Below are 12,347 nucleotides of genomic sequence, written 5' to 3'. Positions count from 1 at the left end.
TGTAGGTATTTCGAGGGTGTCTACATCCCAAAGGCGGATGGCGACTTTTCACCAAGTTCAGGACGGCCTATTTCCCTGGGTAACATTCAAGGGAAGATCTATTTGGCGATCCTGGCGAAGAGGTTGACCAGCTTTGTTGTCTCGAATGGATATGTAGACCTCTCTATACAGAAGGGTGGTGTGCCAGGCGTCCGTGGGTGCACGGAGCATTTTGGTGCCATGTGGGAGGTACTGAAGGAGGCAAAGGTCAAGAAGAAGGATCTGAGTGTAGTATGGCTTGACCTGGCTAACGCTTACGGAGCGGTACCCCATGTTCTGATTGCCAGGGCCCTCCGTTTCTACAACGTCCCTGAGAAGGTTATCAACATTATCCTACGGTACTTCTCCGGGGTATTCGGAAGGTTCTCCTCAAGAACGGTGACATCAGACTGGCAGCAGTTTGAGATAGGAATCTTCATGGGGTGTGTGATATCAGTCATCTTGTTTGTCTTGTGCATGAACCTTGGGCATGAACACCTAAAGTCGAAGGTTCCGAGAAGCATTGAGTACATCAAGGATGACACACCAATACCAACTCTGAAGCTGTTTATGGACGATAGCTGTCTGACCACCGCACGTGCAGAAGATATGCAAACGTTACTCAATGTGTTTCAGAAGTATGTGGACTGGTCCAGATTTAAGTTAAAGTCCTCCAAGTCCAGAGCACTGGTGTTGAAGAAGGGAGTGGCTGTGAGGTGGGTTGAGGAGGTAGTGGTAGGAGAGGAGGAGGTGGAGAGAGAGTTGTGTTTGCAGTTGGGTGGTGAGGTGATTCCGAATGTGTCAGAGAAGCCGATAAAATTCCTTGGGAGATGGATAAGAGTGGAAGGAAATGACAAATCAGTCATCGACTCAACCAAGGTCGACCTTAACACTTTTCTTCGGAGACTCGATGAAAGTTCCCTTACTGGACTCCAGAAGTGCTGGGGATATCAGTACATGGTCCTTCCAAAACTGAAGTGGCCTCTTGCCATCTATGATATTCCGTTCACAACAGTTACCAGATGGGAACAGAATACCAACAGTTTCCTCAGAAAGTGGTTAGGGGTGGGGCACACTCTTAGTGGTCTTTGTCTGTTCAGTCAATCATCCAGTGTGGCCTTACCGGTGAGCAGCTTGACAGATACATGGAAGATACAGAAGTGTCGACTGTTGCAATCTTATCAGACATCTAAGGATGACCTGATTAAAGCAGTCCAGCCCCAAGTTCGTTCTGGTAGAGTTTGGAGGCCTGAGACAGAACTGGAAGAGGCCAGAAGAGATTTGGTCTGTGAATCGGTGCGAGGGATGGTGCAACCTCAAAAAAGAGTTGGCATCGGTTTTGGTGACTGGAAAAAACCTTGGGAGAGGATGGATGAGCGGGAAAGAGAGAGGGAGGTTATGCTGAGAGTGAAGGAGAACATTGAAAGAGAGAGGGAGGTGCAAGTAGGTTCTCTGGAGATGCAGAGCAGGTGGGGTGAGTGGAGAGAGCTCGTAATGAAGACGGATTTGAGCTGGCATACACTTTTTAAGTATGGTGACTCACTTATTGGGTTCATGCTAAGTGCTGTGTACGGCACCCTCTTAACCCCCTCTATGGTTTCCAAGTGGAGTGAAGATGAGGATGGGAAGTGCAAGTTATGTGAGGAGAGGATGGGCACCATTCAGCACATTTTGGCTGGGTGTAAGGTGGCCCTTAGTCAAGGAAGGTATAGATGGCGGCACGACAAGGTTCTGAAGCAGATCTCTGAACAGGTTGTCTTCCATTGTGATCGCCGAGTGAACACTTATAAGAACAAGGCCGGCAATGGAAGACAGTTCATTGATTTTGTTCCTGCTGGGAGGAGAAAAGCAGGTACAGACGACCGGAAGGAGAGTCGTGGTTTTGGGATCCTGAGTGGGTATCGGGATTGGATAGTGCTGTCAGACCTTGATGGGCAGCTTAAGTTTCCCAGTGAGATTGTGGAAACACGGCTGAGGCCGGACCTTGTGATATTCTCAAGGTCGGCAAAGACAGTTATTTGGTGGGAGCTAACAGTACCATCTGAAGAGCGGATCGCTGAATCGCACGAGTACAAACTCGACCGATACAGTGGTCTGCAGGCTGAGATTCAGGCGAAAGGTTGGTGCTGTTATAATGCCGCAGTCGAAGTTGGAGCTAGGGGAGTGGTTGCGCAGAGTTTGGAGAGAGCTGCGAGGAGGATTGGTTTTAGAGGAAGAGAGCTGAAGAAGCTGGTACGGGACAGTGGGAAAGAGGCAGCCCACTGTTCCAGATGGATTTACTTGTTATCGAGAAAGAGGGAGTGGGAGTTCAGGAAGGTTGGAGCTTGAGAGTTCACTATAACATCTAGAGGAACCATAAACGTTATCTCGTCGCCAATTGCGAGCTCTAACGGGTCTCCTCAAGTGACTCTCGGATCAGATGGTGGTTCAAGGGTGGACTGCTGGGGCGCCTGACAGGAAACCGTATTGCGATTAAAGCCCCGAAACGGTGTCAGGTTGGTAACTGATGATTCTGATCCATGCTCCTGTGAGTTTGCTGTTGTATCTCAACTTGCTAAACTGAGGCATCTCCACATCTTGGGTGAATATGCGTACATCTTCATACTAAACCCAGGTGTGGCATGTGTCAGTGAATATGGGCGAGCGGATGCAATAGCGAAGGTGGTGTGGCAAGGCCTAAAAGACACAGTCAGATAGTTGTCAGCTCGCTGACTGTAAGGGAGAAGGTATATCCGTATTTCGCTGCTACTGATGCAGTCCTTGATCTGGCAATCAAGGCTTCTCTGTTTTTCGTCTAACTATGTACCGTTGGGCTTGTGGAACCCGTAATATATAAGGGGGACATACATAGGTTAGAATGGTTTTGTGCACCAAGAGGAGTGAGGGAATGAGGGTTGAAGAGAGAGAGCTTGAGAGTTGTTAGGGTGGTTAGGATCAGTAGGTGGAGTGTTTGGTTGGAGCTTTCTGTTTTTGCTGTATAGCATTTTAGTCACTCTGCAGTTTATTAACTGTGTCTCAACTCCACATGATGAACTAAGTGGTTTGCTGGAAGTAGATTAGTGACCAGGTATGCAATGTCAATATTTGTATCCACTCACCTAGCGGTACACCCCATACGTTGCAGGCAGTGGCATAACGAAGGGCACCACCGACCCCGCTGTGCAGGGGGGGGGCGCCATCTTTACTGAGGTACTAGCAAAACTGCGCGTTTTGATCTAGAAACACACTTTTTTAGAGATTTTACCGACATATCCTCTAAAATCACCTAATTTGTTCAATTTTAGGGAGGATTGACAAAAGGGGAGGTGGCACCAACAGAGGGGCGCTTTTTCAGCAGGGGAGGGGCGCCAACAGGAAACGTTACGCCACTGGTTGAAGGGTGATCAATGCTTACATGAGAGGCTAGTCCAAAAAATCCAGTTGTTTTGGACAACTTTTATGGGCAGCTGAGAGAGGCCAAAAATGTCCCCTCTAATGTGGAGTTGCAATTCCTGGGTGACTTTAATCCAAAACTGGGTAGATTATCTCCTTCTGATATGGAACAGGGTTTCAGTAGGTATATGGGGAGGTATGGAATGGGAGTAAGGAACAATAATGGTTCTGATTGCTCGATTTTATCTCAGAAAAAAACCTTTTTGCTGCAAACACTTGTTTTATACATCAAAGCAGACATGTTACATTATTTACTGATTGGCGGAAGGATTGGTCTGCTGGTTGGCACAGTATACTCACAAATATAAAATAGACTACATACTGTGCCAAAATAGATATAAGTGTCTTTTGCCTCAATTAAGGTCATCCATCAACCACCTCACTAATTGTATCCAAAGAAGATTAGTTGAAGAAAGGTCTGCTCAAGCTGATCAGACCAACAGTGAAATCACTAATATAACTAATATAACACTAACGATCCCAGGAAAATGTTTAAAGCAGTATGCAGTAAGACATCTTCAAAAATGTAAACCACCTAATAACTCAATTGCAGTGCATATCATATAAAATGAAAAAGGTTGTTTGATTGCATTTGACTACATGAAAGCGTTTGTTGTAAACAAAAACATTTTACTCATGATGACCAACCTTTTGAGCTTATTGAAGCTTTTGAAAACAAACACCTTTAAATTAAATATTGTTGTAATAACAAGGGAATGAGTTTTTCTATTTGAGCTGTTTAGTTCACAGAAAAGCAGATATGGGCTGCTTTAAAACTTTTATTTTGGAAAAAGTTTGTTTCAGTAACCATTGAGAACCAGTGGCCTTTTGTAACTGCATCTTTAACCTCAGTTTCATTTTGAAACGTCAAGTGACTGGTAAAGTCAAATATTGTGTTCTATGAACATTTATTCTAGTATTTTGAAGTGTAGAAATTGTTAAGATCTTTAATTTTGTACTAAATTACTGATACTTTATAACGTCTTAACGGGGTGTAATTTTGTTAGGTAGGTATTTAAACTTATTAGTCTTTTGGAAATTGAAGTTTTGATCTTTACTATTTATTGTTAATAAAATGCTCATTGTAGCCAGTTATTTTAAGATTTTCATCATCATCAATGAGCTTATTGAGGGTCTGTCATGTGCTCTCAATGTTTCTTTTACTAGTAAAACAAAATTTTTTAGTAAAACAAAATTTTTATTTACCACAAAACAATCAATACATATTTAATATTATTATACATTTACAAATAAATCTAAATTTAAATTCAGCTATATACACAATACACCGCCCGCCGCGCAGACAGCCACACATTGCTGAGAGATTCTCAGGTGCAGATGTAAGCGCCGCGCGCGCGAGGTTTGTTATCTTACAATTACATGTCACGATATATTATTAATTATCAGAGAATTTTAGAAGCAAAATAATAATTGCATATTGGGAAAATTTCGGTCGTTAACGCAGTACAGGGCGTGGACACTGCAATGCTAATAACGGAAAATTTTGAGGCACGAGTTTCATTCAGCTACCCAATTTATATGTGACATGTACTTGTATTAAATTCAGATAAATGTCAGTAACAATCGACGTCAACATTGTGCAACTGTAAACTGCAAAATGTTAACGTCGATTATCACTAAATCACATCTCGCAAGTTACTAATTCTTTGCACTATATATGTTACGTCACTATAGCATATGTCATTCATATTGTACGTTATATAAGATAAAAATAAACATTTTATAATTGTTTCAATGTTCAACACTGCTAAAAAACAAATACCTACTTGCCCATCGATTAAGCAGTCGCCAAAACAAGGCTCAAAGTTAATTTACCTTCACACCTCGTTTTGGAGACTGAAGGATGTCAATAAATAAATAATGGATGACATTAATACTGAATATGATGGATAATCAGTAATATCAATAAAATCCACAATCACTAATCATGTTTTCGATGGGCAAGCACTCGCAACTGGATGCTGAAACAAACGGCGCAAGTCTTGCACCGTTCATGCAGCATACGTCGCGAGATATCATGAGCTCCGCTAACTCTGCGATTCTAACGGATGAATTCAATGAAACTAATAAAATCAATGAAACTAATAAAATCAATGTTTTAGCTCATTTTACAAAGTCAAATATTTAAAACAATTAAAGTTGTATAGTGCTCAATTTGTAAATGACTAGTTGATCTTTGCTATTGGAAGTTTGTCAAGGACTGGCAGCTAGCGGGGCAAGGAATGCACGGGCTTAGGGGCTTTTGTGCACACCAGAACACTAGCTCGGTAGATTTTTGGAAACTAGAAGGACTGAAAACTAAAATTGTTTTTGATGGAGGCTGAGGCATGTTTTTGAGAGGGACGGTATAATAGCTTGTGGTAACAACTGGCCTTTACTTTAATAGGATGAAGTTTTAGTTTTAGGACAGGAAGAAGGCATTAAGAAGATTTGCTCTTTGTTTACAAGGCAGAATATAAGCAATGTTGGTTATAATATGTATCAATATCTAGATCTTCGTTTATCAATTTTCACTAAATGGGTTTAAAATTTTAATAGGGAGGGAAATTCATCAACTTTATTAAGTACCTATCAAAAATAAATCTTATATCAATGTAATATATTAAAAATCATAATCCTAAGTCTAATAATAAATCTGTTAAAAACACTTTCTCACTACACTGCGCTCACACACGTTAGTAAGACAAAGGAAAATGCACACCCAGCTAATTTTCAGTTTCAAGATAATCATTTTGGATGTGTGGACCCTAGGGTAGACTTAATGTCAAAATTTAGATTAGAGCATTCGAAATCTTTGTTTGTCCAATCAATTAGGCTACCCCGACAGAAACACAGGTAACAGGGGGTTGTGGAAGGACACGAACACTGTTCGTTAACTCGTACCCCGGGTACCCCCTATATAGATCTATGTCCCGCCGGAGAGAGCCCACCACCAGTCATATCGAGAGCAGCTTTTAATTCTGCATTATAAATATCGCGTCGTCATAATAAATAATATACATTACCACTACACACTTGTCACTACACACTTTTATGCACAGTACAACTAAAATATTAACAAGAGACAGAAGAGTTTTACATCGGCTCAGCACCGCAAGGACGTTGGCTATACACGTGGTTCATAAATTAGTTTGATTTGGGTACGGTTCGACCGGGAAAGTGGTCGGGTTTAGTTCTCATAATGAGTGATCACTGTCGTCAGATATATTAGAGCGGGAACTCCCCCAGGTTCCGGACGAAACGCGCACAGTATTTAGAGTATCAGCGCGCAATGCTGTGCGCGCGCGTTCCCATATTGTTTTATCATTCGGCGATCGCGTTCAACGTGACTGGTGAGGAAGTGCTATGTTGTTTACCTAAATTCAAGCATGGTATCCATAGATAAGATTATCAGTCAGTAAGTGGGAATAACAGGCAAGTATCGAGAAAAGACAATTTTTTGAGAAAAGACAATTTTATTATTTATCACCAATTCAATACATAATCAATAAATATATATCCGAATAAATTTGATTAAAAATTAAATGATACAAGTATGCTAGCAGCTAGCGCGTTTATATTTGATAAATATTCACGCTGTTAAAATGGGTTTTACCACACCGCCACTCACATTAGCACAGTTGGTGAACGGACCCAGGCGCTGTTAAGCTTTTATGAGCCCTGGTTGACTGCTGAGAGTGGCGAAGGGGCTGATATTAATTTTATCTTAGTTTAACCTAGATTCCAATAAAATTTTAGTTTTGTGTTATAATTATATGATTTTTATGCGATATTTCAGTTACAGCTGCTCGCAATACATTATTGCTTAAAAATTGTTAAATATGCTCGCTATACGCTTAATTTTAGATACCGTATGTATATATACATATCAGCTCATAATACCAAATAACAATAATAAATAAATTAAAAGCATTGAAGAGGTCCAAAACCAATTCAAGCATGACACAAAGTTGAATACATTTTCATCGGAAGCTGCAAGCTTATTAACGTTTGATTCCGTACGTTCATGATCCGTTATTATGCATTCACCTTCAGGCGGTGTCGACGGATCATGCGAAAAGGGTTTTTGACAGGCTGTGCCCTTACCATAATTAAACTGAACCATTGCCTGATACGATGTTAACAAGAGTGTTGGATAGGTGAGCCGCGCAAGCGCTCGCGCATTTGTGTCGCTCTGACAAATAGCACTTGAATAATTTAGCTACCAAGACGTAAATCGCGCGTTACGTAAAGTATTATTTTTCCCTTTGGATAAAGTGAACGTTACACCCGCGTGTAACCTGCTTTAATGTTTTGTGTGCATGTGTGGTGGAGTGAGTGTATAATGTAATGATTGAATGAATCTTTTTTCTTTTGTGGTGCATATATGATGTGAGTGACAGGTGTAAAATCTAAAATATATAAATATAAATGGGGGTCTTTTCATAGGAAAGTGTTGAAGTTTAAGTCCTGCCAGTTAATATTGTCAGGTTGGTGTTGAGCCTTCATGATAGAAAGCTTCAATCGGGATTTAATTGAACCTAGTGAACCTATTTTACCACGTGCATTTGACTGCTCAAGAAACCTATTCCATAAATTTGCCCCTTTATATGCGAAATTGTGAGATGAGTGTGGTGTCACAAATCTGTCATCTCTGAGCTCAGACTTCTTAAAGAGAGAATACATGGATATGGGCTGATGACTCTTCACTATCTTCATTGTTTCAGTAATGCATCTGTATCTATATATGTTATGTACTGTCATTAGTTCCTTAGATTGGAAAATAGGTTTTGTTGATTCTCTAGAGTGGAATTCTGCCCCAAGTATTTGGCAGCGATGTGGCCTTGCTTGTTTATCACCAGTCTTCATACTCAGAATTCAGTGAAATTTTTGTCACACCAATCAGTTCCATACCTGTTTTGAGCTCTTAGAAGTGACTGTTTAAGCAAATTCTTGACAGAGCTGCAAGGGGAGGTGAAATTCATCGGCCCAACTTTACGAAATTCGTTCCACAGCCATGCAGATTTGTACATAAATTGATTAGTTGGAGAGGGCGTGATTAACAAATTATCTTTCCTATTTGATAAGCCGAATAGGTAATATAACGAAATTGGTACTCGTGACTTAATGATCTTAAACAATTCCATTAAACAACGGTATCTGTATAGGTTCTCTATAGCAAGTAGTTCGTGTTTTGTGAATAGAGGTTTGGTGGACTCTTTAACATAGAATTCAGATCCTAGACGTTGAGAATTAATTGGTCTTGCTCTAGCACATGTCTTGAACTTGTCTACATAGGCTTCAAAGTCTCCAAAGAGAATCCTGATACACTTCTTTTGAGTAATAAATAGCGGTTTCAACTGATTATTGGGAATACCTCCCCAGACAGAAATAGCATAACCTAGGTGTGATTCAAAGAGAGAATGATATATTTGCTTATATAGTGATTCTGGCAAGCATTTCTTAATACGGTAGATACGTCCACAAGCACTACTTAGTTACTGGACTTGAAATTCATGCCATGCAGCCACCTCGGGCTTGAAAAATGGGAGGGCCAATGGTCCTACAAATGGAATACCCAACGAGCTAATTAAGTACTTTAATTAAGTACTTTATAGTATTGTAGCGCAATGTTTTCATATGTTGTAGACCTTGCTCTATCCAGTACAGAGCCCTTTCGCTTGAATTGCAGTAGCGCGAAAGCACATGGTTAGGTGGATTGTAGAGCTGCCGCGCACGAGTGCGCGACTGTATCGTGGCCACTTAGTGAAACGACAATGTAATGTAATGGGGCCGGGGTCACGACGTAATATTGTTACATGGGGACCTCAGGCTATCATGTTCATAAACTTGCCCTAACCAGAGCCCTCTCGCTTGCAGTAACGCGCGACCGTATTTCTGATTTCATCGTCTAAAAACTTCTTGGAATAGACATAAACCCTCAAATAGAGACCAATCATCGCACACGATGTACGTGCACCCGGGGTTAAATACGACGCTATTGTCAGCACTGCGCGCGCGCACACGTACCATATTATGAGTGCTTATCTATATGTGTATATATTCAACTTGTGAAACGAGCGCACAAGAGCGCGTCACGCAGTACGCGTATACACATGGCTATGTGAATTCATAAACATAGAACATAGAATAGAGATTCGGCGGAATGACAGGCTGAGCGCGGCCCAGTAATGTCAATGATATTGTAGCGCGATGTGTTACTGGGCCGCGCATCTTCTTGCAACCTGTACACTGTAGATCATCGAGATGCGAAGGATTGACAATTGACATCGTGAATCAAAACGTGGTGCAACATAAAGCGCAATGCACTAACTTAACTGGGCCACGCTGCGCATCAAGTAATGTTTCTGACAACCACAATCTTCGGCCCGCGTGATCAGCAAAATGCATTGATTCACGATGTCAATCCTTCGCATCTCGCCGATCTGCATACGAGAAGCATTATTTGATGCGCGCGCGACCCAGTAGTGCATCGCGCTACAACAAAATGCATCACTGGTATGGGGTCGTTCACATATTACGTAATCAGCCGAGGAGAGGGGGGTTAGGGTAATTACAAGGGGGATATATAGATAGGAGGGGGGTTTTGGTCGTTGATTACTGGGCCGCGCTCAGCCTGTCATTCCGCCGAATCTCTATTCGGATGTTTATTTTTATGAACATGATAGCCTGAGGTCCCCAGCTAGGTAAGTCGTTGATTACGTAATCAAAGTTTTCTTTTTTACCACTAGACTCAATTTCATTCTTTTTCACACTTTTATAATAGTGATAAAATTTAGAAATTGATCGAATATCCGGCTATAATAGTAATTATAGTTTAAAAGGTGCTTGGCTGGATATCATAATATATATAACAATGATTTCGGCTCATCATGATAGCATGATCAGGGTAGCATGAAACGTAGAGAAAGGTGTTTTCTAGGGAAAAAAGTCCAGGGGGGCAGCCATGATTAATTGGCGATGTCAATTATTCGCAGCTTGGCGAGGCCAATAGTGCATCGCGCTACAACAGCCATGATTAGGATGATGATTCATCACTCTACACTCGACTGTCACGTGACTTTTTAAACACGTTCTCTTGGTGGCCCAGAATGACTATTCGAAATCCTAGCCCTCTAATCTGATCCCAACCTTAACCCTAACTTGTATCACGTCGTGACCCCCCACGGTCGTTTCACTAGGTCCTGACGCGATACAGGGGGAGCCGCGCACTCGTGCTCGGCGGGTCATACAACGTATGGCAAAACCCTAACCTAATCTCTAACAAAAGCATATGCTGAAACCCTAACCGGCCCTAACAAGAAATTAGACTAACTTCCGTATATTATATGGTCATATCACGTGATCGAGACAGTTTTTCGCCAATATCTCGCTAGGGGAGCATTTTAACCCTATAAAAGTTTAAAAGAAATATTGGTCTTTGGGTAGGGTGAAATTTGATGTTATGCATCGACCAATATTTGTTACAAATTTATAATGGGCAATAGAAATTCGTCCTTTTCATTATTAAAACAACAATATCACGGTGAAACACAATAAATATTTTCCAATAAGTTAAGTCAAAACAGTTTATAAATATTCCGCAAAATAGACAATTAGTGTGTATTATAAAGGAGTAACTACTGTAACTAGAGATAGTTGCACAATAATAGTGTGCACAACAATTAGATGAAAGAAAAAGCTTAGCCCGACTCTAACCTAGGTAACAGTTGTCACAATAGGACTACAGTAAATATGGGAACCATATTGGTAACTGAAATTAACTACAATTATCACTAATTTTATAAATTATAGAAACTAAAGAAACGAGGTAATCACAGTACATACCGGTGGCAATTATTATAGTGCTAGTATATAGTTGGGGGGGGGGGGGGGGCCAACCATATTAAAGTATATTAAAATGTAGGATTTTTCCCGATTTTGACCCGGGGATATACTTTAATATACTTTAATATACTTTAATATACTTTAATATATCCCTATCTCCTTGGAGGCCTACATCAAAAATTGTTGCCCAAAATAAGCTTGAAATGCAACTCTTAATCGATTCCAAAAAGTTCTTGAAAAAATATTGAAAACTGATGGAGTTATTTCAATTTTAATGAAGTCATTTTGGCTAGTATTCCGAACCGAGATATTATGTGCAATTTTCCCAATTTTGTTCATGGAGGTCTTTTTACTTAGTATCCACTATATTCAACAAACACTGAGTTATATCTTTCACATAGAGTTAGTCTCATTAAAAAATATTGAAATTTTATCGAATTTGGGCAAAAGCGAATTTGGGCAAAAGCGTATGCCCAAATATGGGCATATTTTTTAAAGCTCAGCCAATTTTTGACCAATCTGGATGGAAATTCATGTACTAGTCCTAAAACAGGCTTATCTTGCGAATCTGAGTGAAAAATATAGTTCATCATGTAAATCTTAACGAAGAATATAAATCTTCTAATTGTAGGTATATTAAAGTATATTAAAATGTAGGATTTTTTCCGATTTTGACCCGGGGATATACTTTAATATACTTTAATATGGTTGGCCCCCCCCCCCCCATAGTTACTAAATGTGAACGAAGTATGATAACCAGGTTCCTTATGGGGGGGGGGGGGGGGTATCACGTTATTAAAACAACTTAAATAGGAGTAAGTAACTAAAGTAGATATTAGTAACTAAGTAACTACAGGAACAACATGTAACATGTTGTATTATAAAGGAGTAACTACTGTAACTAGAGATAATTACTGCATGTTGCAATAAAAATTACAGTAACTGAAAGTAACTACAGTAGCAACTTGTAGCTTTAGCAACTATGTTTATAATAGCGAGAACCCCTCCTTTTTCCGTAATCCATTTTAGACTTTTGTGTAGAAATTAGT

At 40.4% G+C, this 12,347-nt stretch overlaps 1 protein-coding gene across 1 annotated transcript; it reads left to right on the top strand.

Annotated features, from left to right (window-relative positions):
- The first annotated feature begins 219 nt into the window (after window positions 1-219).
- Window positions 220-2,346, top strand: LOC134824843 (uncharacterized). Its single transcript, XM_063836819.1, has one exon. The coding sequence runs from the start codon at window positions 220-222 to the stop codon at window positions 2,344-2,346; it is 2,127 nt and encodes a 708-aa protein (XP_063692889.1).
- Window positions 2,347-12,347: the final 10,001 nt, after the last annotated feature.

This window comes from Bolinopsis microptera, chromosome 13 (genome assembly GCF_026151205.1).
Source record: "Bolinopsis microptera isolate Bmic1 chromosome 13, MBARI_Bmic_1.0, whole genome shotgun sequence".
Classification (NCBI taxonomy): Eukaryota; Metazoa; Ctenophora; class Tentaculata; order Lobata; family Bolinopsidae; genus Bolinopsis; species Bolinopsis microptera.
This window is presented reverse-complemented; position numbering and strand designations above follow the sequence as displayed.